Source organism: Mustela nigripes, chromosome 2 (genome assembly GCF_022355385.1).
Source record: "Mustela nigripes isolate SB6536 chromosome 2, MUSNIG.SB6536, whole genome shotgun sequence".
Classification (NCBI taxonomy): Eukaryota; Metazoa; Chordata; class Mammalia; order Carnivora; family Mustelidae; genus Mustela; species Mustela nigripes.
In genome coordinates, this window is record NC_081558.1 from 19,946,682 (window position 1) to 19,974,609 (window position 27,928).

The 27,928-nt window shown below is 55.1% G+C and overlaps 1 protein-coding gene across 2 annotated transcripts; it reads left to right on the top strand.

The window, feature by feature from the left end:
• The first annotated feature begins 383 nt into the window (after nucleotides 1-383).
• MAPKAPK3 (MAPK activated protein kinase 3) lies at nucleotides 384-27,453 on the top strand. Of its 2 annotated transcripts, none has more exons than XM_059389819.1 (11): nucleotides 384-521; nucleotides 792-1,068; nucleotides 18,991-19,130; nucleotides 20,135-20,199; nucleotides 20,664-20,743; nucleotides 22,587-22,710; nucleotides 23,914-23,989; nucleotides 24,314-24,438; nucleotides 24,946-25,031; nucleotides 25,302-25,382; nucleotides 26,014-27,453. In XM_059389819.1, exons 2-11 carry the CDS (start codon nucleotides 844-846, stop codon nucleotides 26,164-26,166), a joined length of 1,155 nt encoding a protein of 384 aa, XP_059245802.1. In that variant the 5' UTR covers nucleotides 384-521; nucleotides 792-843; the 3' UTR covers nucleotides 26,167-27,453. The 2 variants fall into 2 exon arrangements, with proteins under 2 accessions (XP_059245802.1, XP_059245803.1); XM_059389820.1 differs by having other exon boundaries at nucleotides 384-491.
• Nucleotides 27,454-27,928: the final 475 nt, after the last annotated feature.

Below are 27,928 nucleotides of genomic sequence, written 5' to 3' on the forward strand. Positions count from 1 at the left end.
ATGGCAAAAATTAAGACTTTAGGTACGCTGGTGGTGGGCCACCACTAAGAAAGTCGCAGGACTTACAAGCCTCGCTGGAGGGCCGTCTGCAGAGTACAGAAAAGACGCCGGACTCAAGTGGCTTCCTGAGGCTCCGAGAGAAACAAGACTTCCTGCGCTGTCACTTCCTAAGTCGCTGGTAAACTCGGGCTCACACAGGCCTCGCGGGTGTCCGGAGAACCAAGGTTTCCACCCTCTTCGAGAAGCCACGCCCCCTATTCTGTCCGGGCTCAGGGGCGGGGCCCGTTGGGGCCTCCCTCCCAGCCGGGTCCTGCCAGGGCCCGCCTGGCCCTTTAAGGCTGACCGAGCCCGCTCCAAGTCCCGGACGCGCGGGGTGGGGTGGGGGGGCAGGGGAGCGGTCACGTGGGCGGTCCCCGGCGGGACTCGGCTCTAGGAGCTCACGGCCGCGGGTTCCCGGGACTGGGGTCCTTGTCCCTCGCCGGCGCAGCCAGGTACTCTGCTGTCAGGGACGGCCTCGCCAGGTACACCCTCGTAGGGCTCCCTCCACCTTCCGCTCCCAGACCCTCGCGGCCACTTGGCGCCCAGACCCTTCCCCTCTTGACATGTGTCGGGCGGGACTCGCTAGTGCCTGGTTGCGCGACCACCGCCCCCTGCCTCGAGTCCATACTCTCGGACAGTTCGCTTCCGACTCCCAGCCCTGTCTGCTGCCCGCAGCCCAGCCAGGATCAGGGACTCCGGCTGGGGTGTACTGGAGGAGTCTGAGCGGAACTCATTCTTCCCTTCTCCCCCAGGTGGCCCTGGACGCGCCAGGCTGGGGTCGCCTGTGAGCGCCCCCCGGGGGCCATGGATGGCGAGACAGCAGAGGAGCAGGGGGGTCCTGTGCCCCCGCAAGGTGCACCCTGCGGACCTGGCTCGGCCAGCGCTCCTGCCGTCGGGGGGCGGCGGGAGCCCAAGAAGTATGCGGTGACCGATGACTACCAGTTGTCCAAGCAGGTGCTGGGCCTGGGTGTGAACGGCAAGGTGCTGGAGTGCTTCCACAGGCGCACTGGGCAGAAGTGTGCCCTGAAGGTCAGTGACCCCTCATTGCTCCGTGGGCGACCTGGGAGGCCCAACAGCAGAGGCTTGTGGGTGCACCGTATGATCGATCAGTCTCTCCTTTCATTCTCACACTCCCCTGTGAAGTCAGGCTCCTGGTCCTCCTTGCTTTACAGACAGGGAAAACAAGGCTTAGCCTAGCTAAGCTCCGGGTGTCTCAGAAAGCAAGGGGTGGAGTCAGTAGGGGTAGAGTCTGTTGGACCCGGAAACAGGGAAGGAGTGGTTCCTGACTCTGGGGTTATGGCTGGGCCTATGTGTTCTGGCCAAAGGCGGGAAGCTCTCACTCAGCTTGGTTGTTCCTTCCATGAGAAGCTCTTCTTTTTTTTCATGAGAAGCTCTTCTGACTGGAATGCAACTGAGTTTCCTTCTGCCTAAGGCTGAGTTCCCACCGAGGCTTGGGGTGGTGCTGCTTTCTCTTGTGGCCCCTGACTGCCCCGGCTGGAGTGATGGGTGGGAGCCTCCCAGGGCTCTCTGGTGGGCAGGGATAGGGCCCATCACACCTGTGAGCAAGAGGTTGCTGATGGGCTCCGGCTGAGTCACCGGCCCTATTTTGAAAAGGGTAGGTCCTGCTCCAAGCCTGACTCACCCTGGTTCCTGGGCAGAGGGCGGGCCAGCCATCTATCTGTGTCACACCATAGGCTCCCTGGAGGCCAAGAGCTCTCTGATACAAGGGGAATCCAGGGAGTTCTGGGGGTGGCTGATGTAGCCACATAGTTCTGGCTTAAGTCATTTAGATCTGGGCCGAGGACCTACCCCCTACCCAGAATGCTCTGAATCTGTGGTCACTGGGAACCTGACTCAACTGTAATTTGTGCCAGTGGCCACCTGGACGGGTAGATCATGGCAAAGAAAGTGGCTCCTGGACGTTAGAACACAGCAAAGGATCTTCTCCTTTTATAGACATAGCAATTATGAGCCTGAGTGCAGGGTTCTGTGGATGTGGCTCTAATCTCTGGCCTGCGTTTGCCAGCTCCATAACCTTGCACTAGGTCCTGGACTCCGGAAATCAGGTTTCTGGCTCTGTTCAGGGGAAAAGATAAGGAGTTGATGTGAACTTGGGAGGAGACGATGCCTGTAGAGTAACTGGTACTGGGCCTGGTGCAGGCCTGGAGAGGTTACAGGACTTATTTAGGTCATAGTGTCTGCAAGCATCTGAGCAGGGACCTGGGTCCAATTCCCTGTGTCTTTCCTAGGGGCACTAGGGCTGATGGGATGGGTCTGGTGGAGGAGGCTCAGGGCTGGGCTGGTGAGGCTGAGTCTCAGATATGACTTCTTTACCTACTAACCCTACTAACTCTGAGTCCTCCAGGTGAAAACTGGCTCTTCTCGGGGGGTGAGTCTCTACCCTTTTACTCAGCATCATCTGCCCACTCTCACCTCTGTGGGTCAGGGGCAGTCTGGGTGGATAGACAACGGGCTGACTGGAGCCAGAGAACCTCTTCTTACTACCAAGGCTTTGGCCCTGTGAGCCAGGCCTGAGCTCTGACCAGCCCCTGTGGTGTTCCAGATGCTGTGAACCAGGCAGAGATGGAGTGAGAGGCCAGAGATCTGGGACCCAGACAGTACCAGCTTTAAGCAGGGCTGGGTCTAGGCCCTTCTCCATGGGTGCTGTGTCTGACAAGTGACTTGGGGACACTTCTGACTGCAACGGTTTCTAAAACACCTCCTCTTGAATCTAGGACCTCAGTGCTTTCTCTGTTCTAGACTGGGAATAGGGCAGGCCTAGAACAAATCTCCCTGCTATACCCCTTTAGGCTTGATGGGTGAGTGTGGCTGGGGCTACTGCCTTGGGACCTTCAGGAGCTGGCCTCTAGGAGGACATAGATTAGATGTGGCTCCCACTCCAACATCTTCCTTGACTTGCCCCCAGTCCCCCTCTAGTGAGTGAGTTTGGAAGTTTCTGCCATCTGGCAGGTCTTTACCATCTTCCAAGATGGCACTAACGCCACTTCTGAAACATCATACCTGTCCTGTGAGTGATGGCTTCAGCTTCGAGGAGGAGGAGTGTGGCATTTTTCTGCTTAGCTTCTGCCCCCTGCCATCTCTGCCCTTCTTGGTGATACAGGCCTAGGTGGTACAGGACAGGACAAGTGCCTGTCCTCTTGGCCCTGTTGCTCAAGATGGCAGAGTGCTTAGCCCAAAGTCCAGAATGTAGCAGGCACGCCTAAAACAGGAAAAGTTGTGGTCAGTGTCCCCGTAGCTGTTACTGTTCTCCAGGGGCCCTGGAGGAAAGGCTCCTTCCCGGGGTGCTGGGCCTCTTCCCCTCAGCCCCTTCCACTGTCGTGGTCCATCTTGGCCTTGCTCTCACCCAGTGTCTCCCTCCCAAGGCCAGCTTCTGCTGCTGGTACGGTCATTCCACCCTCCGTTCCACCCTGAGCACTTGCTGCTGACTCCTTGGCAGGACCTAGAGGGGACTGTCTGCCAGGTATGGGGGGGCAGGAGGCTGCTTCCTACTGACATTTTGTGCCCCCTCCTAGGCCTGACTGATGAGCTGGTACTCCTCAGTTTCACTCCTAGCTGGGTACAGCCCTGTATATCTGTCCCCCATGAGTCACCCCACCACATCTGAGACACAATCCCTCAGTCCTTATCATGTGTATGAAAACTGTGACTGGGAGTCAGTGGTCGGAAACCATGTAGCTTGACTGGGATGACAGACTGTAGCAGAGGCCAGATTTCCTCCCCTCCTGACTTCCTGACCAGCCCACTTGGGGTCCTCTCCCACACAGCAGGCAGGAGTGACTGTGGCACTTAGATAAATAACAATAAAAAAAATTAAATAAATAAATAAAAAATAAGTAAATAAAATAAATTAGAAAACAATAAGAGGTTCTGAGAGGACAGAGAGGGTTCTGCACGTGGGGAAAGTGGAGTCTTCTTTCCCGCCCCTGCTCTCCGGACTCTGGGGCTCGGGGCCCTCCTCTCTGACCACTGGAGTATGTCGGAGGCCCCTGAGGCTCCCCATGTCTTCCTCTTCTCTTCTTCATCAGATGGAGTGGAGTGGTGGGGTGCTGGAGCCCAGGCTGGGGAGCTGCCCCAGGGCTCCATGGGTGCAGCTTGCCTGCCAAAGCTGGCGCTGGTGAGCCAGAGTGGAGGCCAGGTGGGGCTGCCAGGCAGGCCAGGTACTTTCTCATTTGGCAGCTGCCACCCCCTCACCTGCCATCTCCAGACTGGTCAGATCAGCCTGGGCAGGGCCATCTGTTACCGAGTCAACAACTTGGGAAGCGCGTGGTAGGGTGGGCAGCCCTGCCAACCCTGTCTGATGGAGTACCCCCAGGAGGGGTTTCAGTGTACCCAGCCTCCTCCCTGGGCCGTCCCTCTTCTGGAAGGAAAGAATTGGGGGAGCTTGTGGGCTTCCATGCTGCTGGAACCTGCTGAACTGTCCGGGGTGGGCCATTGGCTGTTTAAACAAAGATCCTAGGAAGGGCATCAAGCCCTAAAGAATGCCAGTAGCGGAGTTTGGGGGCAGAGATTGGTTGTTTTGAGCTACTTCATACCTGCCCAGCTGGCCTTGCTCGCAGGTTTAGAAGCTGTGCTTGGAGCCTGCACCTCTGCTCGGGATCCCCTCTGCTGGGAGGGCCAGAATCTTCCCAACCTCTCCAGGAGCTGATGCCATCTCTCCAGGCTTCAGGCCTTGCTGCTGTGGATTCTGATATATATATATATATGTATATATATATATATATATATATATGTATATATATATATATATATATATACATATATATATATATTTAAAGATTTTATTTATTTATTTGGCAGACAGAGATCACAAATAGGCAGAGAAGCAGGCAGAGAGAGAGGAGGAAGCAGGCTCCCTGCTGAGCAGAGAGCCCGATGCGGGGTTCAATGACAGGACCCTGAGATCATGACCCGAGCCAAAGGCAGAGGCCCCAACCCACTGAGCCACCCAGGCACCCCTGGATTCTGATATTCTCATAGACGGCTAATAGTTTTCCAGACTGTTCTGTCCGGCAGGCCCCGTTCCCAGTGCATGATCCGTTTTCTCTTACCTAATTCCTGTCATTCCCATTTTGTGGTTATTGTCACTGACATTCAGTAAGGTCAGCGACTTGCCCACCATGCACAGCTGAAGAGTGGTGGGGCTGTGATGGGCACCTAGGCATCTGATGCCACAGTCCTTGTATTTAAGTCACCCCATGCCTTATGCTAGTTTATGGGGACAGAGGAGGGTCTCTAAGACGAGGACCCCTGGATGGGTCCTGGTGTCCTCCTGCATGGCTCCGCTGGGAGCCCGAGTGGCGCTGCTCATATCTCTTTCTCTGCTCAGCTCTCCTCGCTGTGCAGGCTCTGCCCATGAGTGGACACACGGTCCCAAAGGCCAGCATGCAAGGGACATGATGGCTGTGGGGCTGTCTCAGAGAGGTTGTGTGGTTCCTCTCGAGTTCCTTGTGAGTCTCAGACAAGCCCAGCCCAGCAGCGTCCAGACTGCCACAGGCAGGAAGTGAGGTTGGTGAGTGGGCGAGAAGAAACCGTGTCTGGGCTGGGCCACCCAGGGGAGACTTCCTGGAAGAGACTGCCAGCTTTAATCCAGGCCTCTGGTCTGAGAAGGATGTGGATGACAGAGGAGGGCATAGGGTCTGTGTGAGGGCATGCCTGGTGTGGACCGCTTGGCGCCTGATGTGGAGTTCTGCTTCCCTACTTCCAGCCGAGGGTCCTGGTCAGACGCAGTGCATCTCAGTGGGGTAGGCGGCCAGGCCCTGGCAGACACTGGGAGCCATAGAGGGACTATGTGGAAGAAGAGGCCTTTATACAGGGCCTTGAAAAAAATGTCAGCGATTCCCCCTCTCATTCTCCCTCAACTCCTGTTCATACTGCACCCCCAGGGACCTCTGTCTGTCTTGGGTGTCCTGCCTCACTAAGCGGGCAGAAATCCTCCTTCCTTCTCCCGAAACTTGCTTTCCTAATGTCGCCAGAACCCTCTTGGAGCACTGTTGTTCAGGGTCCTCTAGAGGCTTCTCGGTCTCCTGCGCTGTGCTTTAGTTCAGGTCGTGTGTGAAGGACCTGGTTTCTGTTGACAACAGAGGTCTGTTATGTCTCTGCTGAGGTCTGTTACATCTCAGGGAAGCCATTTATCTCCCTACTTGGATCCCTCATCTTTTTCTCCAAGGGCCTCCTTGGGATATCATCATGGGATACTCCTGGGAGAGGGCAGTAGGTGGAGTGTCAGCTTTGTGGTCCGCTCACCTCCTTTGGTTCCAGCCTGGTGACTGGCTGCCAGGTGTCCAAAGGTGATGGTCACCAGGCAAGAGTCGAAGACAATGACCATCCCTAGGTTTGGTAAGAGTGTGTCCCCCCGCAACATATGTGGGTTTGTTGCTCTCGGGGCAGAAGAACACGTCTCCCACGGGCTCTTGTGTTTCTTCCAGGAGAATTTTGGTTCTGTTATGCCTTGTTCTGTCTGCACGAGATCTTTTGTGTTTCCACATGAGAGGCTGTCTGAGTGCATTTTTTTTTTTTTTTTTTTTTTTTTTTTGGTGGCACGTTAATGACCTTTCTGAGGATTCCCTTGGGCTCTTGTGCACTTGGGGAAGCCAGCCCCTTGTGGGGTGAGAAAGAATAGTGTGAAAAGAATTTTGGGTCCTGAACTCCTCCCTACCCTCCCACCCTTTTGGAACTAAGTAGATTAGGCCCTGCATAATCGTGAATAAAATCCTATTGCTGGGAACCATGGGGGTTTTGCTTAGAGCAGGAGAATAAGAAGAGGCTGCTGTTTGGGGGAACAAGGAGCCTCAGGAGGCCTTTTCAGCACTGGACAGGCCAGAGACACTGAGAATATTGATTTTGAGTTTTCTTGCAGTTTTGGTGTTAGAATTGCCTTTTCCTTTAGGCTAGGGCTTTTGTCCTTGCTGCTTTCTCTTTGTGACGCTTTCTATTCTTCTTAGCTCCTTGTCGCTCTCATTTCTTCTTTCCCCTCTCTGTTTCCTTTGCTGTCACTTAGTTCCTCCCCTCTCTGGCCTTGTTACTTTCTGTCTTAAGAGTTTCAAGCTTAATGGGCCTCTTCTCTGCAGCCCACAGGCCAAGGGCAGACAGCAGACAGATGGAGGCTAGTCAGGTGCTGGGGATTCATGCGAGTCACCCTGACAGTCTCCCCAGACAGGGTAGGGTAGGCGTCGGACAGAAAGGAGGAGCTTCTGGCTGTACCCATGCCACTCACAGTGTCCCCTCCTGCTGCTGGCCTTGACCAGGTGCCGGTAGCCTTGGCAGCCAATGCGGTGGAGTCAGGAACATTTGGGCCAAGCTTGTAACCCGAGGAGTCCCCTGTGGAGTGTAGGAAGTCAGCTTCAGTGGCGGCCTCCGCTGTTGGGTCTCCTTTTATGGCTCAGTGGTCTGAGACTCTTGCTCAGGACGACAGTGTGAGGTCAGGAGCATTGTGACTCCCGAGGTTTCTCTGGCTGAGACTGAGGCTGAGGAGAGAAGGGGCTGGGGTCAGAGCCAGTGGGAGAAACCTGTGGAGGGACTGAGGCCTTGAACATGAGGTACAACCTCCCTCTGCTCTAGGGGACAATATTGCATGTGAGCTTCCTTGCACAGGCTGGGACGAGCCCTCCAGAGCACCTGACTCTCTAGCCCGCACTCTGCACCTGACCTCGTGACCTGGGACACTCAAGGCTATTTTCGGGGGTGTGATGGGCCAGGGCCTGGATTCTCTGGATGCCACACTCATCGCTCCATTTCTGAGGGTTCAGCCTCCAACAAGGGACACACAACTTGCTCTGTAGATGCTCCCCCAACACAAACAAGCTCCCTTCTCAGGGTGTGGCAGAGGGACAGGCTGGTAGCCTCCACACTATCTGGCAGCAGTGGCACTTGGGGCAGAACTTGAGTGTGGGGGTGGGGATAAGAGCACCCACTTATCGCTTGAGTGCTTCCCCTACGCTGAACCCAGACACAGAAAAATTTAAGAATGGGTTGTATCACCCTCCGGTCACGGATGAGGACACTGAGATTCCGGAAGGCACAGATACGCCTCAGAACAGCCTGTCTGGTCTGTGTGACAGTCAAGTTGTGGCTCTCAGCCATCCCTGGGATGCCAGACCTCCCTCCCAGGCCACAGTCTCCCCATCTGTAAGATTAGGGGCTGGGCACTCTGCTGGGTGCCAATTGTGGGCATTGCCAGAGAGGTAAGTAGGGGTGCAAGTAGATAGGCAATGTGGAGAGTGGCTAGAGGGGGCCCCAAGATGCCTCTCCGAAGCTGGCTGGTAACTGGTGTCGCCAGAGGGACAGTCAGTTGTGAGACTCCACCAGCAAGGTCTGTGTTCTGCTACGGACAGGAGCTCTGGGGTTAGGACTTAGGTTGGAAGACCCCTTTCCCCTGTACTCCATTGCCCAGTCAAAACCTTTCGTCAGGCTGAGCCTATACCAGGGCGCATCTTTACCTGAGGAAGGACTGAGAGAATGGGGATGGGTCACCATTGCCTGTTCCTGTGGCAGGAGCATCCCTCAGTGTGGCCAGGCCACTACCCTGGTCTCTCCGAGGAGGACTTCCCCTTCTTCATGGCTATGGCTCCATGGCATAATCCAAGACCAAGAAGTTTTCCCAGGAGTTGGAACCCTCAGAGTCCTCAAGCAGAAGAGGAGCAAGAAAGGGAGAGCAGCTGGGGGCCTGTGGAGGTTGGAAGCCCCTCTGGGAGGAGCCTGAGTTAGGCCGTGGCTGCTTGTGCTCACTCAAGCCTGTGTGGGGAGCTGCAGGGACATGGATGGAGCCCAGGGAAATGGGAGAGATGCCAGCAGATAGGATGTTGGCTTCAGAAAGAGCAGGTCTGGGGAGTGGGGGTGTGGAGTCAGAAGGTTTCCTAGGGTCTCTGTACTATGCCTCCAGGAATAGTCCAGTCTGTCTCCCCTCTCCCCACCCCAATACACACATCTATTCCTTTGTTATCCTCGTGACACCTGCTCCAGGGGGACAGGGACTAGAGGGTGTTGGCTCTCCTATTACTACGGCCAGCCAGGGGCATGGCCTGCTGGGTGCCTCAGCAGGGGTCCCCTGGGCATGGCCTCACTTGCCCTAGTCACCCTCTGCTTAGGGAAGGTGGCCACTACCCTCTGTAGCCCCACTGGCTATGTGGGCATCCCTGTGGCACAACTGGCCATTTGGGGGCACAGACTGTGGCTGAGGTGGGGGTGTCTTCGCCAGAAGGGACCATTAAAGGGACATTGCTTCTGAGATGAGAATAAAACACTTGCGTTTGCTGAAATTTTCTAGTCTTAGGGTGAAAATGTCCTATTTTTACACTGTCATAGGAGAAATAGAACCAGGGTAATGTTTCACCGATAATGTAGCTGATTTTGACAGAAAAATGCTTTTTTCCTCTACAAAGTTTAAAGGAGGATAATAGAACCTGGACCCTCACAAGCCCCTGAGTGGCCTCTCCTCAAACAGCCCTCTCAGAAGGTCTGAGTGGAGTGCTGGGATTTGGTACCTGCCTCAGGCAAAGGGAGTTCTGGTCCTGCCACTTACTCTGGGTGTAATTTCTGAGAGAGACAGAGGATGTTGCAGCTATTTCTGTGCCTCTTTCCCCTCCTGTGAAGTAGATACTGACAGTCCCAGATCTGCCTGTCCTCCCGTCCTCATTGCCTTGTGTGAGGAGACTGCACACCCATTTCCACAGATGGGGAGCCGGAGCTCAGGGAGGTTAAGGGATTGACCCGGAGTCACCACACACTTTGCAGAAAGGGCTGTTGCTCAAAAGGATGCTTGGGGCAGCTGAGGGGGATAAAGGCGGCTGCTGCCTGAGAGAGTCGAGTTGTGCCCCTCTTCTAGTCTGCCAAGCTGAGAGCTGAGCTAGTTCCCTGGCTTGGGTCCCCAGGGAACCTTGGTCCCCCAACCCACCCCACCCCAGGATCCCTCCCCGGAGATCAGCCATCTCACCCTCACCACACTGGAGGGAATGTCCCTTCCTCACTGGGCTCTGTAGACTCTTGATTCTTTGTCCATTTTCACAAAGCCAGGTCCAGTACTGTGTCTCAGGGTTTGAGACCATTTCCTGCGACCTGCTGGTTTGCGAGGGGTCTGTTTCCCCTTGGTCCCATAGGCTGCATCTGGATTGCCCCATTTCTGGAGGTGAAGAGTATGGGGCCACCTCAGGGCAGACCCAGGGGAATCCTGGAGCCAAGTGAACCTCAAGGCCCATTTCCACTCTGTACGTACTTGGCGTGGTGCTAATCTGAGTTCTCTCTGTGTTCTCATTTCATCCTCATGGCCACCTGGGGACATGCTTACTGTCACTGCTCCCATTTTCCAGATCGGACCAGTGAGGCTCAGAGAGGTTGATGGCCTGCCCAAAGCTAGAGGCAAGTGGAAGAGGGAAGTCCAGGTCTGTCTGACCCAGAGTCCTGTGCCCACATGAAGCTGGTCCTTCATAGTATATGGTCTCTGGCCGGGGTCAGTGGGACCCATGGGCTTGCCCCAACTAGCACTTATGTTTCTGCTGTCCCTCTCCCTCCCTGCCTTGGAGCCCAGCTCAGCTCCCTCTTTCTGGAAATATTCTGCCCCTCTCCCACCCATCTCTAGCCCTCCCCAGACCCGGCACTTCTGCCTTTGTTTCCAGGTCGTTGGTGGCTGGTGAGAAACATAAACTGAGTCTACCAAAATTTAGCAAATTGAAGGAGTCTTGTGTTCCTGAGACTTGACAATTTCCACACATGTGTTGGATCTGCTGTCGACAGAGCTCACTGTGAAGACAGCTGGCATGGAGCCTCCGCCATCCTCTCTCCCAGGACTGTGGTGGGAGGTGGTCAGGGAGGCTCCAAGCCTATCAGCGGTCTTACCCTCCCTCCCATACTCTACCCCCTGCCATCAGGTGCTCTGGCCTTGGCCTGGAAGGGGGTTTTGGGGGGCTCTTCTTCTTCCTGGGCCCCCTTGGCTGGGCTTTCCTGTCTTTTTGCTCTGTGAGCAAAGCAGCTGTCTGCCAAGTCCCGACTCTCAGTGCCCAGCTGTGTAACTTTGGGCAAGTCACTTAAACTGCATACTATCCCTGCTCCCACTTTCCAGATGGGACCAGTGAGGCTCAGAGAGTCACAGTTTCTCCGCAGTTAAAAGGATGACACTGGTTCTTCTCAGGATATGGTGAACACCGAATGAGGTGGCATCTGTGGTCAAATGCCAGGGCCAGCACCCCACTGGCCGAGCACTGGGGGGGGACAGCTGCCATGAAGGAGAGGCTAAAACGGATCTGCTGCTATCGGTCCCTGAGCATACAGCTGGGGCCTGGGTGGTTGGGGTCAGTAGTGTCCCATGAGCTGACCTCCCTGGAACTTAGCCTCCGAGGAGGAGGAGAGGCAAACGGACAGGGCAAGCCAGAGGACAGGCTATGGCCAGAACTTAATGAAGTGAGGTCTGATCTGGCACGAGGCCAACTAATCCATAGCTGCGAAATTGGTTCCATTAGCTCCTTTAATGAGCTACGAAAGCTGGGGAAATGAGTCTGTGTGAGAACAGTGGCACATGTCTTTGGCTCTAATTTGAAACTGTGGTGAAAAAGTTAGACTTGACACTGCCAGCATCGCTCCAAGGAACACTGGTGTCCTCGGGTGGGGTGGCGCTTTGGGGAGGGGGGCCTGGCTCTGGCTTTCTAAGAATCCTGAACTTGAGGTCAACCTGTACCTGCCCCGCGCCCCCCCCACCACATCCCTGAGGCTGTGGCCTCTGCTCTGAGTGGGCAGAGCGGCACGTGGGAATCGGGGGCCGGCCAGAGGCCAGGGTAAAGTGTGTTAGAAGCCGTCACTGGTGCCAGCAGCACAAGGCAGGCGTGGTCTCAGCAACTAGCTATAAAATGAATTTAGCTTTTCCGGTGGTTTGTGTCTTTCATAAAATCAGGGCTTTGTCTAATGGGAAAAATAATGCCAAATAATCAACACTGGGGGCCAGAAGGGAACTTAGACATGACTGAGCTGAATGCTGTCATCAAGGAGGGAGTGTGGTAGGTTCAGAGTGCTTTTTCTTCTACAGGACCTCTCTCTGTGGAGAATAGAGGTTTCCCCACAATGAACAAAATGGGAGTCTAAGACCTGTATTTCCCTATACCATTCCATTCAGTTCTGCTGCCCGAGTGTTTGGCATTGACTGTGATGTGGTGAATAGCCCAGAAATGCAATTCTTCAGTGTTCTGGTCTGCCCTTGCTCGAAGCTGGGGTAAGACCCCCCCCAGTGGGAGAGGAGGTATTGTGGGGGCACATACCTAGGTCCTTCTCCCTCTCTTGTCTCTGTACTCTGGCCCAGAACAAAGCTGGAATCCCCAGAAAGTAGAGGGTCTGGTGAGGTTTTGTCCAGCTCCAGGCAGGTGTGCCAGGCTGCAATGCCATGTGCCAGCCTTAGTCTTTAGGAAGGAATTCATGGGTTCATGTGAATCTTTCTGTATCTTGCAAAATTGTTATTGAAGACGTTGTCAGAATGTTATACTTTTTCCTCATGTAAGGTCTGATGCTAAATCTCTTTAATCATTTGGTCTTGAGGGGCACCTGGGTGTTTGGCTGATTAAGTGTCTGCCTTCAGCTCAGGTCATTGATCTCAGGGTGCTGGGATCAAGTCCTGCATCTGCCTCCTTGCTCAGTGGGGAGCCTGCTACTTCCTGTCCCTCCACCATTCCCCCGCTTGTGTTCTCTCTCTCACTCTTCCTCTCAAATAAAAAAAAATCTTAAAAAAAAAAAGAATTTGGTTGTGGAAAAAGTTCAACGAATGTCTGTGCTTCTCTTCGTGAAATGATAAAAGCAGCAGAGTCTATCTGGTTTCCTTCTTTGCCAAGACTCTCAGGAAGCTCAGAATCAAAAGATGTCCTCAGTTATTAGTTACAAGTTTACATGGGTTTCTGGTATGCTTTATTTTTCTCTGTATTCTATTTTTTTTTTAAAGACTTTATTTGTTTATTTGACAGAGAGAGATCACAAGTAGGCAGAGAGGCAGGCAGAGAGAGAGAGAGGGAAGCAGGCTCTCTGCTTAGCAGAGAGCCTGATGTGGGACTCGATCCCAGGACTCTGAGAACATGACCTGAGCCAAAGGCAGAGGCTTAACCCACTGAGCCACCCAGGCACCCTTCTCTGTATTCTAAAGAGAATCGGACGTTTCTTGTTTTAGTCATACTTTTGGATTATAAAATGCCTAAACTCCTGTTGTCAATGAGTAGAGCAGTGGAAATAATGGGACTTAGAGTGGCACACTGGGCAGCAAGAGCATCCGGATGTCTGGTCTCCAGGAGGTTCTCTCTGCTGTAAGGATGATGTCTCTCAGGCTGTGGGTTGTCATGAAATCCGGAGTTAGTATTTCTTAATTTGTTAGTGCCTCACTGGTGGGAGAGATTGCAAGCCAGCTCTCTTCCCCCGGAAGGAGTGGGTGTTCCCACAGAGGCCACAGAGCAGCTTAGCCCTGGCTGTGGGTTAATTGGCTGGGAGTGTGGAGGTTGGGTGAGGGGAGGCTGCCTGTCCAGGCTGGCGGCCTGGGGGCTCCTGTGTGTGAGACAGGTGGAGAGACTGAACACTTTTTACTTGAGACGAGCCCGGCCCTGAGGTTAGCTAGATGTGGACACTAGATATGTGGGTGAGTATAAGGGCCTGGGTAGGTGGGTTTTTCTGGGACTGAAGTAGGGTGTTGGGGGCTTGTCCCAAAGTTGTGTCCTCACAGAGCTGCTACAGACATCCCAGTTCCATCTGATGCCCTAGGAGAGCAGACAGAGTACTTTCACAGCTCTGGGCCATGTTAGGTGATGTGGAAGACAGGGCCCCAATGGGAGAGGAGGTCTGAATCGAGGGGTCTGTCCTTGGCCAAGGTGGTCACAGGGTGAGTAGTGACAGCAAGACCCCCAGTCTTTCTTGGGTGTCTCTCCGTGCCCAGTACTCTGGTGGGCACTTCAGAGAGAGAGAGAGAGAGAGAGAGAAAATATTGGAAAATATTGGAGAGAAAATATTGGATGAATATTTTCAGATGGATGGGTCCCACTCTCCGGGCGTTCGGAGTCACTATTGCAGGGCCTGGAGACACACATGCCCACGGCCCTACTTTCATGCATGTCGCCTACTCCATGCTCCCTATACCCATGTGCCCCCCAGGGACACACCCCTATACATTCCTGTATCCATGTTCTCGTGCAACCCCCCACCCCTGTGCACTGGCACCCATGCACATATTCATTTCAGAGCAAGCTTCCCGAGGCCTATAAGCAGTAGTTTTGGTTGGTGCCTCCCCCTCCTCTCATTTCCCCTCAGGGAGGGGTTGTCTGGACACTCTCTCAAAAGTCCCTTCTCCTCCCTGTTCAGCCTTGCCACACTCCAGCCTGGTGGCCCCCGGGCAGTGACTTCATCCTCCTGAACCTCTCTTTTCTCAGTCTGTAAATTGGGGTTGCCAGCCGCACCCAGCTCGCCTCACAGGGCGGCACCAGCATTCCCATGAGATAAGGGGAGAGTGTGTTTTGTAAACTGCAAATTGTTTTCCAATCCAATGTTGCTCTCGCTTCCCAGATCCTGAACTCGGGAGTTCCTCCACCCACATGGGAAGCCCGTCCTTGGCTGGGACAGGATGCAGCATGGGGGCGGGTGAGGAGGGGGCCTGGCTAGTCCTGAGGCTCCCATTCCACCTGAGGCTGCTGGGTGGGTGGGTGGGGCACAAGGTCTCTCCACCTCAACCTTCACTGGGGTCATCTGTCTGGTGGGGTTGGCAGGGGTCTCGGCCGTTTGGCTGTTGGCTCTGGGGGCAGCTTGGAGAATTTGGCAAAGGAGAATAGGGAGAAGGGAGAGGTCGAAACCACTTCGTCAAAGCCTGAGGCTAGAGCAGTGTCATTTGTTCAAGGAAATGTCAACTCAGATCTGATGCTCATCTAACTTCAGTGGGGCCCACACCTCAAGTATGGCCAGGAGCCCCACCCTTAGGAGAAAGTCAGGATTCTGCCTCATGAGTGTGTGGGTGCCTGCCGGGTGCTTGGGGGAGCTGCCCAGGAGCCATCACAGACCCACAGCTTTGGTGGACCCCTGGGGGGCCCAGGGGATATGGACTGGGGTAAGCCTGGGGTCTGCCAAACTGGCTGGTCAGAAGCCTACGCCATCTTCTTTTCTTCCCCACTGTGACTGGGGACCAGGTGGCCCCCATTGGGTTCAGGCCTTTAGACATGTGTCCATGGAGCTTCAGGGGCTGCTCCCTGGGGCGGTGGTGGGGGAGGGGTCCACTGTAGTTGCTTTGCAAGGAGCCCCTGACTGACGTTTCCTTTCTCTCAATCTAGCCCAAGCGCTGTAGCTCAACTTTAGGGAAACAGAGGCCCAGAGAGGCAAAGGAACCACCAAAGTTCATGCGTAGAGTCAGAGTAGAACCAGAGCCTCCTATCTCCTAGCCCTGTGCTCATTTCCATGACTGCGAAAATGAGGCTCTTGCTTGGGGATATCTTTTATGAAGGGTTGTGTGGACTCACATCCCTGCATGAATGAAGCCAACAAATTGCCATTTATAGCAATGGCCTTGTGGGCCGGAGTGGTCAGGATGGGCTCCTTGGAAGAGGAGGTAAAGTCTGGTTTACCAGGGAGGGTGGGTAAGGCACTGTGGGGAGCAAATTTGGCCAGGTTGTCATGTCTCTCATTGTTGAAACTTCCTGGGTCTTCCTCAGTTTAATCTTATTCTGTCCTCATGATGGGTTGTGAGGGTTTCTTCCTCTTAACCCCACTTCATAGATTTGTTCTGTAAATGAACATGAACCATTACATGAGCCGGTACTCTGTGTCAGGCCCTGTACTCTGTGTCAGGCCCTGAACCCCATTACCGTGACCCAGGAATGACCAGGCAGGCTGGCCTTGCCCTTGTGGGCCCACAGTCTGCTAAGGGAGGCAAGGCAGCCTGGTGCCGGCCTGGCTGGGGAAACCAGACGTGTGGTCTGGGACCAGTTACTTCCCCTAGTTGTACCTCCATTTCTCAGCTAAGGAACAGGAATAATGAAGGCCCTTGCTCCTAATATTTATAAAGTACTCAGAACAGAGTCAGGCACGTTGAAAAGTGCAATATCTATAAGCATGTGTTTGTTTAAAGAGTTATCAAAGGAACAAGCTAATTGTAGGTTGTGAGCTGCACAGGAGGGAGGTAAAAAGGGCGATGACGCGGGAGCTCGCTGGGAAGCTGGAAGTGTTTCTGTCTTGGTGGGGGTGTGGCTCATGGGGGGCGGTGCAGCTGTCAAAACTTCCTGAGTTGAGCTCTTGAGACCTGTGCATTTTACTGTGTGTGGAGAGTACCTCAATGAACAACACATACATATTTATAAGAAGAAAAGGTGAAGGGAGACTGAGGGATCCTTGAGGTCCTCTTTTGGCAGGGTAGTCAGGGAGGGCTTCTGAGAGGAGGCGATTTTGGGGGGACTCCTGGAAGAGGAGAAGCGCTGGCTATGGGGAAGGCAGAGGAGGAAACTGAGGCTCAAGGAGGTTTGGGGCCACACTCAGGGCCAAGCTGAGGGATCGAGGGACAGTCCAGGAGGTTCGTTGGCAGCTGGGCCTGGGTGGGCCGGATCCTGGGCTCTGGCGTCCGTGATCTCCCCTGCAGAGAGGCCAGTGGGGGCATTTACTGTGTTTTCTGGGGGCAGCCTTCTCCCCAACCCTAGGCATGTTCTCAAGCCCTTGACACTCAGAAAAGGCCCATTTTAATCCGTGTGGGAAATGGGTTCCTAAATATGGACTGAGTGGGGTGGGAGGCAGTCCGAAGCTCCAGCTCGGGGCGCCTCCCCCTGCTCCTCCACCCCAGCAAAGCACAGGATGCAGGCCCAGGCCCTGAGCCCTGTGGGCCCCTCTTTGGCCGTCCCCTCCCCTCCTCCTCTCCCTCCCACACCTTCCTTCTAGCACCTCGCCCATCCTCTTACCCTTTGTTCAGGAGCCGGCCAGCCCTCCTTGGATTACCCTAAAGCTGCTTTCAGCCTGGGGGGAGGTAGAGAGGCAAAAACCCTAGGGCAAGGTGCTGGGAGGTCTTTCCAGAGGAGGAGACATCTGAACTGAGCCCAGAAGGTTCCTCAAAAAGAGGGAGTTGACCTGATGGAGAAGGAGAAGGGCAAGGGTGTATGTGGCATAGGCAGAGTGAGGGCTGTTTGGGTCAGCAAGTACGTCCTTCTGACCAGAATGGGAAGGGTTGGGGGCCAAGGGTAGCGGGCAGTGAGAGGAAGGCAGGTCTGAATGCCAGGGGAGAAGGTGGCTGTTATTTGGAGGAACGGGGGTGGGGATTTAAAGGGTGGGGGCAGGAATAGGTGGGGCTGGGGACCCCACTGGGAGGTTTCCAGCTGTGTGCTTGGGATTTTACCAGAGGAGAAAGAGGACCTCGGAGTAGGGGTGAGACACCAGGAGCAGGGCAGAGTGAGGAGGGAGTCCAGGAGCCAACCTGGAGACCCCTACAGGACACTGTCAAGTCAGGCCAGCCTGGGGAGGAGAAGGCTGGGGGCAGGGAGGCCACGCAGGAAAGAGTGCAGAGGAGACAGAGTGGGGGTAGGGAGGGTGGCGCATCTTGGGTCCCGTGGCTAGAGACTGGGCTACACCTGGCTGGAGCCACCTCAACACAGTGGGGCTGAACTGACGTGGTGAGTGGGGGTGACTGAGCCCCCACCCCCAGCGCTGTGAGCAAGAAGCTGGAGCTCGGGAGGTGTGTGGGCACGGAACTGAGGATGTTCCGGGAGGCAGAGGCAGCGTGAGCAAGGGACTCATGGTTTCCAGGCGGGGAGTCTGTCCACAGCAGCCTCTATGCGCACCCCCAACTGAAACGCTTGATGGAGCAGGGACCCCAAACCTGGTGGAGGGACTTGCCTACGTTTTTGCACCCCAGGCTAGGGTCAAGGTGAGCAGCTCTAGAGATGGAGAATAGCCACGGAGCAGCAGGTGCAAGAACCTGCCTTCCTCTGTGCCTCAGTCTGCCTTTGCCTAGGGAGCTTGATCCCAGAGTCTGCCCCACCCAGGGCCCTGGTAGAGGGGAAACCATCCCACAAAGGAGGAGACCAAGGCCAGAGATGGCCCAGGGTCCTCTGGGTGCTGAGGGAGATAAAGCTGTTCTGAGCCTGAGGCTTGAGTTCTGACCCTGGTCCATAGTCCTGAGCAACTCGGAAATGAACAGGGCAGGGTCTCAGGTGAGCAGCGGTGTGCGAGGATGGCTGGTCGGGCTCTCCGCCTTCTGGATCACCTCACCCTGCAGGCTGACTTCTCCTCCCCCACACCTCCTCCAAACAGGACCACTCCAGGGCCTTGCCCACTTCTGGTGACTGACCTTCTGACTGGCAGCCATAGCCTAGGGCTGAGTTAACCTGAACAGGGATCCTGTTGTCCACCACCTACTACAGGCCTTGCCGTGATGCATCCTCTGGGGATGACTCCGTTATGACTCCATTTTACAGAGTTGTGGGCTGAGGCTTGGAGCTGGGAATGTTTGCCTGTAGGTCACACTGAGTCACTGGAGGGATTCAGTCCCAAACCCAGTCCTCACCAGACCAGGCTGGCCTTTCCTTCAGCTAGGATCCCTCCTGCCCTTGGACTCTACCTTTGGGTCTACAACTCTGCCATCCCCTTGGAAAAAGGCAGTTCCGGGGATGTGTGACCCCTGGCCTGGAGTCTCACATCAGACATGTGAGTCTACAAAGCCCATCAACTGCCACTTGGCTTGCAGTCCTCAGGAAGAGAGGCAGGGCTCCTCTCAGCGGCCTCTGAGCCTTTCCAAGCTGTCAGCCACCTCCCGGGGCCTTCTTGTGGTCATTGGACCACAACTCAGGGAGATCTGGATTTGAATCCTCATTCTGCCCTTCATAAACTGGGTGACTCGTCGGCAGGTCACAGGCCTCTCTGAGCTTCCCTATTCTAGTCTGCAAAGTGAGGGCAGTGGTACTCTCTGGGTGGCTGCTGGGGAGGTGGGCTGTGTGCCTGACACTTTCTGTGCCTACCTGCCCTCAGCTCCTGTATGACAGCCCCAAGGCCCGGCAGGAGGTGGACCACCACTGGCAGGCCTCTGGCGGCCCTCACATCGTGCAGATCCTGGACGTATATGAGAACTTGCATCGCAGCAAGCGCTGCCTCCTCATCGTCATGGAGTGGTACGCTGGCCCGTCCTGCTTCAGTGCCTCGTCGGTACTCCCATGGCCCCTGGGCTCCATTCTTCTATGGCCCCTCTCTGCTCTTAAGATAGCAGCCCCCGGAGGCACCCCAGCCCCTGAGGAGTAATGGAGGGGCGGGTGCAGGCTATTCCCACCAGGGTGGGAAGGGAACTATGGGGGGCTCCAATATGGCCTCCATGGGTGTGATCTCACTCTATGAAGAGGGGCAGGAAGAGTAGTCAGAGAAGGCAACTGGAAGCCTGAGTATGTGGGTACGGGGGATGTGGGAGGAGCAGGATAAACACAGTCACCTCTGCTTTCTCCTTCCTACATGGGTTTGGGCTCCCATGGTCCCAGGAGACCACAGGGTAATCCAGGAGCCAGTGGCCTCTTCTACCTCGGGCTTTCCCAACAGCACTGTGGCTCAGCCCTAGCCTTCCTCAGACGCTTGGTCTTGTGTCTGGACCTTGAGCTCCTCCCCATCTCCCTTTAAGTGCCCCCTCATCCTACAGGTTAGCAACTCTCGAGTCAGATTTGGGGTTCAGATCCTGGCTCTGCCACCCACTTGCTGTGTGTGATTTGGGGTAGCTCTTAACCTCTCTGAGTTTCTGTAACTGTCATGTGAAATGTGGAGGAAGATTTTAGCGTGGTCCTCGCCCTGTACCCAACTCCATTCTCAGTGCTCCACACATCCTGCTTACTCAGTTTGCATAACTCTGTGACTTTGGTGCCATAAATCCCATTTTACAAAAGAGGAAGTGGGGGCACAGAGGTAAAGGGACCAGGCCGGGGTCACAGAGCACTGTAGGTGTTCAGAAAGCAGTGATAATGATGATGATTGACATTTCCTCCCTTCCTTGAGGGAACTGAGACTTGGACGAGGGTTGGGCTGCTCTAGGCTCAGCCAGGTGGAGGCAGGCCCAAGCTCTGGGTCCATGATTGAGGGCATTGGTAGGCTGACACCTGATTCAGGGGGCCCTGCTTCTAGTCACTTTCTCTTCTAGCATGGAAGGTGGTGAGCTCTTCAGTCGGATTCAGGAGCGTGGCGACCAGGCCTTCACTGAGAGAGGTACGTGCATGCAGCAGGACAGTGGAGCATTCGGACAGAGACGGGCTGCACAGCATTGCTGTGCAATGCTGGGCAAGGCCCTGCTCCTCTTTATGTGTCAGTCTCCCCTGCTAAACAAGAGAGGGTGGGACAGAGTGTCCAAGGAGTTCCATGAGTTTGTAACACATCGTCAGAGATGAACTGTCCATGGCCTTGGGATGGAGGCTTCAAAGCCTCTAGGTGCCAACCAGCACCTGAGCTGGGAAGAGATAGCCCAGGCCTGAGGAAAGAAGTCCAGGTGGGTTGGGGCATCTCCAGAGGGAATTAGGATGATGGGGGTGGGGTGTAGAGGGTGGGTGTCCTGGGTAGCTGGACTGCTATCACCATCTTGTGTTGTTCTGGGGGCATGGTCGGAAGCCACATGGGTGGAAACCCCAGGTGCCCAACCTTTGCCTTGTACCACCGCCCCTCCTCTGTGTCTGCAGAAGCTGCAGAGATCATGCGGGATATCGGCACCGCCATCCAGTTCTTGCACAGCCAGAACATTGCCCACCGAGATGTCAAGGTGAGGCTCTTGGTCCAGGGACCAGAGAAGGGAGAGCACAACCCCCAATGACTCCCAGCACCCACCCAGATGGAGGCACGTTTCTTTGATCATCATTCAAGGCCTTTTCCCCCGAGCCCAGACTGCTCTCCTCAGCCACTTCTTCCATGGTTCCAGCATACTCATCCTGCTCTAGTCAGATGGGTCTCCTTGTATCTTTCAAACACTGTGTACTCCCAATAGGCTTCAGGATAACTGAGTGCCTACCTCAAGCCAGTAGACCCTGACAAACATCTTATTTAATCCTCTCATAACCCTGTGGAATCGGTTACCCATTTTACAGATGAGGAAAACAAGTCTCAAAGAGATTGTTATCTAGCCTAAGTGGCACAGGTGCCACACTGGTGTTCATTCATTCATTCTTTCAGCAAGGATTTTTTTATTTTAAAGATTTGTTTATTTGAGAGGGAGAGTGAGGGGAGGGGCCGAGGGAGAAATCCTTGAAGCCAGCTCCCTGCTGAGTGTAGGGCCAGCCCAGGAGCCCAAGATCACCACCTGAGATGAAACTGAGAGTCAGATGCTGAACTGACTAAGCCACCCAGGGGTCTCCAATGCCAGCATTTGAAGGGAAAGAAGCCATTAGCTGGGAGACAAAGAGGAACAAGTGGAGGTAGTCCCAGTTCCTGGGCCTGCCTGCCCTTTCAGTGGATGGGCTTCAGACATGTTCTGGAGGCTCAGCTCTCCAAATGTCCTATCCAGGGTCCTCGAGGTCATCAGGATCAGATGGGCAAAATGCAAACCATGAGAGCCCCACATGCATATGCAGACATGTGCCAGCCACTGTCAGAGTAGAGTCGTGAGCCCTGCTTGTCCTGAGCCCTCTGCCCCAGGCCTATATCGTTGCCCTGAGGTCTGTTTCATCCTGAGACTGGGCCAAGAGGAGCTCGGGGACCAGTAGCAACATCAGGTTCCTCTTCTGGCTGAGTACTGCCAGCCCACTTATCCTTTGATTCTAGATACACATAGAGCCATGACAGACTCACCTTCTGAACCTTTGCTTTATTTTGGCCCTGGCTTCCTTTTTTTCCCAAGGAGAGAACAGTCTTCTGTAGAGGTGACTCCCTTGTGGAGACTAAACGTGCTTTCCTGTTTTCATCCCAATCCAAGGTCAGAGCATCTCAAATAGAACCAGAGAAAGGGCTTTCATTGGCTCCAAACTGGAACTCATTTTAAAACCCTGTCCTTCTACCCCAGCTCTGCTTGAGGGTCCCCTCTTTTCCTCCATGGCCCTAGATCCTACCCATTCATTAAGAACCAGCTTTAGGGCTGCCTCCTCTATGCAGACCTCCTCACTACCTTCTTACCTCAGACCTCTCTCTGCTCTGCAGCCAGGAAGAACTGCCCCTGTGCAGCTCCTGGGGCCTGAGGCGGGGGCCTTCTCCCCAAGAGCCTCAGGCACGCCGCCCTGCTGGCTTGTTCTAGATTGGGTAACAGATGAGTGCTTGGGGACATGAGAGCCTACCTTGCCCCGGAACCCTCATTTTGGTATGTCATGGAAACATTACCAACTCAGGCTCCAAAGTTCCTACCCCTGGGCTGTCTGTGGCCCTTGGCTCTTCACAGCTTTGGCTGAACACTTGCCTCTGTTCCCCTTCTGTGAAAGGAGTAAACACGTCCCAGTCACTTTGGTCTTTTCCATATTTGACCCACACTGTTGGAGACCAAGGCCCGGGTCTTTTTCATGAGATGGAGCTGGCTCCTCCTGAATTGATTGAGGTGAAGGAAGTCTGCCTGAAGGTCCTCTAGGGTCCCTACCCACACCTGGCGCCTAACTCCAGACCCATGCTTTATCTTCCTGGCCCAGCCTGAAAACCTGCTCTACACATCCAAGGAGAAAGATGCAGTACTCAAGCTCACCGACTTTGGCTTTGCCAAAGAGACCACCCAAAATGCCCTGCAGACACCCTGCTATACTCCCTATTACGTGGGTGAGTCCTTGGGATGTGGTTTGTACGTTCCTGTCGTTATCAGACCCTGCTGTGGAGTGGGGCAGCCCCGGGGGTTGCAGAAGCCAAAGGGTTAAAGCCGAGTAAGGAGGGAGGGAAGAATCCTGTCTTCGTGGAGGCGGTGACGTGGGGGGCCGGAGGCTGCAAAAATATTCTCCCAAACTTCAGCTTCTGCTTTTGAAAATAGATCCAGGAAAATTCTTGCTGTGGCCTGTGAGCTGAATGACATCACAGTAGCTCTAAATATATATGTGATAAAAGGCTGCCATCAGCTTGGGACGGAGCCCAACCGTGGTTGTTTTTCTCCAGTTTTTATCTTTCTGGGATTCATATTCAGAAAGTAGGCAGGACTTTCCGATTACATTGGAAGGATACAAGGCACCAGCCCCTTGTCTCAAGGGAGAGGGTCCCTTAGGCCAGGGCAAGGATTGGACTTAGGGGTGTCATCTACTCAGACTTCCTTGGAGAAGCTCCCTGCTCCCTTGTGAGTGGGCAGCCCAGATCTAGAAATGCCCCTGCTGAAGGTACTCCTTACCCGAGAGAGGGGATGACTCCCATTACAGAGGGCTCTTTCCCCTCAGGGAGTGCCTTCTAAGAGAGCTGCTTAAGGAGTGGGGAGCCCCAAGACAGCTGAAATGGTATCTTGTTGGCCAGCATGTGTTTTGCAGTATTTTGGCTTAGAAATCTTCTGGCCTACCCATCTCATCGCACAGGTGGGAAGAACAAGGCCCCGTGGGATGGTAGCCACGTTGGAAGTAAAAACCGGAGCCTTGCCCCTGGCCTGTCCTTGCATGTCGCCTAGGCTGTACCTTCAGGGAGACAAGGGACACAGGGCCGCTGGGGCAGAGGCCCTCTTGCCTGTGGCAGGATCCCACCTAATCCCAGATTGGCCTTCTCTCTGTTTCCTCCCTCACCAAGGCCAATATTGACCCAAAGAAGCTAGGAGGCTATCATTCGTTATAGCCCAGCCTAAAAGCAGGTTTATTTTATTTTTTTTTTGTAAGCTTTTTTTCCTCCCCCAACTTCACACACATGCTGCCTTCCCAGAAGGTGCCAGACACCAGTCTGCTTTGCCCCACCCCCAAACCCAGGCACCTGCTCCCCACCTTGCTCAGGCTTCAGGCTCCTGTCTGGGCTCCAAGACCCTTGGCGCTGAGCACACTCTTGTGTCCTCTGCTCTGGTAGCTCCTGAGGTCTTGGGTCCAGAGAAGTATGACAAGTCGTGTGACATGTGGTCCCTGGGCGTCATCATGTACATCCTGTGAGTACCACCCATCCCCTGGGACCCTCAGTACCACTTCTGACCCTCCCCCAACCCTTGTGAGGGGCTTGAGTGGGTCATTCTTCACACAGGCTGCCCTTCCCCTCTGGTCAGGGGACACCCCTCCTTCAGGTGGCCTCAAGGTCTCTCCTTGCCAAGGGCAGATGGCAGACCTAGGAGGAGCCCAGAGTCCAGAGGGCTGGTCTTCTGGCCAAGGTGACTACCTTGGTGGTTGCCTCTCTTCCCAGTCAGGGATTTGGGGAGAATGGGTTCACCCCGCTGATGCCCTCATACCTATGCCGAATGACCTCCACTCTCTCCCAGCCTATGTGGCTTCCCGCCTTTCTACTCCAACACGGGCCAGGCCATCTCCCCAGGGATGAAGAGGAGGATCCGCCTGGGCCAGTACGGCTTCCCCAATCCTGAGTGGTCGGAGGTTTCTGAAGATGGTGAGTGAAACTCTCTTCCCCAACTTTCTCCACCAGACCCCATTAGCCTTCATTCTGGGAGATACCATGTTGGTGTCAAAGCAGCCCGTTTTCAAATCCTGGGTGTGTGACATCCCACCTCCCGTATTCCAGCTGTGTGACCCTGAGCCTCAGTTTCTGTACCTGCTAAATGAGCTAAAAACTTGCCTCCTCAAAACGTTCTCTGACTCCTCTCTTCTTGAGCCTCAGTTTCTGTATCTGCTAAATGGGCTCAAAACTTGCCTCCTCAAAACTTTCTCTGACTCCTCTCCCTTATTAATATTTTCCCTTTGGGGAGCACAGACAAATTTGCCCTGTATCCATTCTCTATGGCTGCTTAATGAGTTGCCCCAATTCATGGTGACTTAAAACAATAAACAGTTATTAGCTCACTTTTTCTATGGGTTAGGAATTCGGGAGCCTGGGCAGAACTGGGGCGACTGGCTCTGAGGAGCTCTGCAACCGCCCTACACTCCCTCTCTTCCCCAGCGAAGCAGCTGATCCGCCTCCTGCTGAAGACAGACCCCACCGAGCGGTTGACCATCACACAGTTCATGAACCATCCCTGGATCAACGTAAGTGCCTCCTTGTCCTGTGGCGGGCAGTGTGGCAAGCTGGAGGGGGGCTGTGGGCAGGGGGGTTATGGCTCCAGGGGCTCTGGGGCAGGCCACAGATGTGCTGCAGGACCCCGCTGAGAGCCTGGCTTTGCCCCTGCTCCAGTGGGGCTCCTTCACCACCCTGAGACTTGCTTCCCATATCTGAGACCAGGAGAGAGGGGGTGGGGGTGGGGAGCCAGTGCCGCCCCAGGTGCCTGTTCTGATCCATGGATTTGGGGCTCCTTCCAGCAATCGATGGTGGTGCCACAGACCCCCCTCCATACCGCCCGTGTGCTGCAGGAGGATAGAGACCACTGGGATGAGGTCAAGGTGGGTGGATATTGTCTCAGTCTCCCAGGGTTTTGGGAAAAGGGACTCGAGGGTGGTGGCTGCTGAGAGCCTGGGTCATCAGCCCCTTCCCGGGGCCAGACCTGAGGTGTCACTGACTGCCCAGGGATCCAGCTGGGGCACTCAGAGCACAGGGCTACGGGGTGCTCCTGGCTCACTGGGACTTGGGGTGTGGTGCTCAGTGAAGGAAGGGGTTTTGGCTATAGCCCCCTTACAATCTACATTTGGGAGGGTGGTCAGCCTGGTTTGAGCCTGGGGCAGCAGTTCAGAGCCCCAGGGCACCCTGGGCACAATCTTTGGGCTTCAGTGCCCTGGGTGTGCCACGAGAGGGTATTCCCCTGCGGGCCTGTGGTTCTTAGCAGGTGACATTGGTCCAGGTCCCTGTCCTCCTTATGCTGGTGTGGTTGCAGGGAGTCACTGTACTCTCTGTGCCTCGGTGGGTAAGTTCAGTGTCTATTGCAAAGGACCATAGTGTGGGTTAGGTGACACAAGGGGATGGCTCAGGCAACAGAGGCTGTCGTTGCCCTCGTGGACATGAGTAAGGGGCTGGAGGCAGGTGGGCGATGGCTCCTGAGGCCAGTCCATCCTGACCTCCACGGACATATGTCACCAGGAAGAGATGACCAGCGCCCTGGCAACCATGCGAGTGGACTACGACCAGGTGCAGATCAAGGACCTGAAGACCTCTAACAACAGGCTGCTCAACAAGCGGAGGAAGAAGCAGGCGGGGGGCTCCTCTGCCTCACAGGGCTGCAACAACCAGTAGCCCACGGGGCCTCCCATGAGGGCCCGGGAGGAGCTGCCCTCTCAGCCTGGGGCCCAGACCAAGCGTGCTGAGGCCCTGACCCAGAGGGCCCAGGGTCATTTTTTTTTTTTTTTTAAACAAAAGGATCATTTTACTGTGTTTTAATTTGTCACTTAGAACTTCAGGACAGAGGCCCGTGACTCCAAACCTCCTTGGAGGGGGCCCAGAGCCTGGGAGTTAGGGAACCATCTGCTTCAGTGGCAGCGCCTGTGGTCGGAGTGGCCCAAGGAATATGTGGCTCTGTTGGGCTCACTGGGGCATGGCTTTAGACTTCTAGGCCATGGCAGTGGTGGCCGTGGTGGCGGGCTTCCCTCCACCCTTGGAGACACCCCACTGTCAGCTGGGCAGATGGGCCAGACCTTGGGAAAGCCATCTGGCCATTGGTTGCCATGGTGACCAGGGACAGACTTGTTGTCTGTGAATGCTGATTGAGAGCAAGGGAGGGAGAAAGGGCAACTGAGGGTCTGCCTCTGTGGCCTTGGGGAGGCTAGTCTCCCTCACACTGCTCAATCCTCTCAGTCTTCCTACTTTTGGTCTCCTGAGGGAGGCTGCAGGGCCAGTCTCCCTGCCTCACTGGGTGGTCCAGCCCTATCTTGCTGCAACCTCATCCCCCGGGGTCCCTGGAGCGCCCTCCCTGCAGAGTCCCTGGGCCTAGTGATCCTGTTACTACCCTTTACCCAAAGAGTGGCCTCTCATCTCAGGGGAGGGGGGAGGCATTTTTAACCCTCTTCTACTTTGGAAAATGTCACTGTGACGAAAGCCAGTACGGTTCTCCTGTCCCTACCCACTCACTGGTTCCCAGGCAGGAAAGCTTATCTGTGATGGTTTGCCCTCTGCCTTGTCCTGGTTGACTGTAGGGGCTACGTCCTCGGGTACTTTTGTGAGAGTGGATGGCTGGGGGCAGGACCCAGGGGCTCTCCATTAATCAGGCGTCTCTTTCTGTACTCTGGGTCAGACCCGAGGCAGTGGAGGGCTGCTGAGTGATGCTTAGACGATCTGGTCCTGGGTCCTGGCTTCAGCCTGAGTGGGAACAGAGAGGACCCCTTCCTTGTTGGTTTGGGCTTACCCAGTCCCATGCTGCCCATGCGTTAGGGTTCTTGGTACCTGATAATGGGCCTGACAAGTGCCTGACACCCAGCCTGGTTCCTGACCTGTCTCTCACTGGCTGGGAAACCCCAGCCCACGTCAGATAGGAAAACACTGCTGGGTTTTACATCTAGATAGTAATAAATATCATTTTGGCATTTCTTCCTGGTTCCTGGGTTTTTCTGTCTACATGAGTGGACAAAAGTGGCCCAAGGGCAGCTGGTCACACCTACTTGTGGTCTCCCCCACTTTGGTCATAGTAAACATGCCAGGCTGACTCCAGGGCCACTGTGGCCCCACCAGGAGTGGAAAGGTCAGAGGAGCAGAGGAATGGCAGCTGCCTCATGCCACCAGCTACGGGGCGCCCAATGCCCTGTGTGTGTGACACCCACCCCTGGGCCCCGCGTGCGCCAGCCTCTGCCCACAGTGGCCACCCCCAGCTGCATGCCAGCCTGCTGAAGGGCGGGCAGAGAGCCTGCTGCAGCGCTGAGCTATTTTCAGAAGCTGCCAGATTTCATTTGGCAGCGAGAATGTCGGGGAGGGGAGGAGGCGGGACGCTGGAGACTGTCTTTTGACTATTCCGGCAGGAGAGCGCCCTCAGCCCTTGGGAGCCCTTGCGGGCAGCCTCGAGGCGGGG

Coding starts and splice junctions, on each gene's coding strand:
- MAPKAPK3 (XM_059389819.1), top strand. CDS start 844: ATGGATGGCGAGACAGCAGAGGAGCAGGGGGGTCCTGTGCCCCCGCAA. Junction 20,200..20,663: donor CCAGGCCTTCACTGAGAGAG/GTACGTGCATGC, acceptor CTGTGTCTGCAG/AAGCTGCAGAGATCATGCGG. Junction 22,711..23,913: donor CTATACTCCCTATTACGTGG/GTGAGTCCTTGG, acceptor CTGCTCTGGTAG/CTCCTGAGGTCTTGGGTCCA.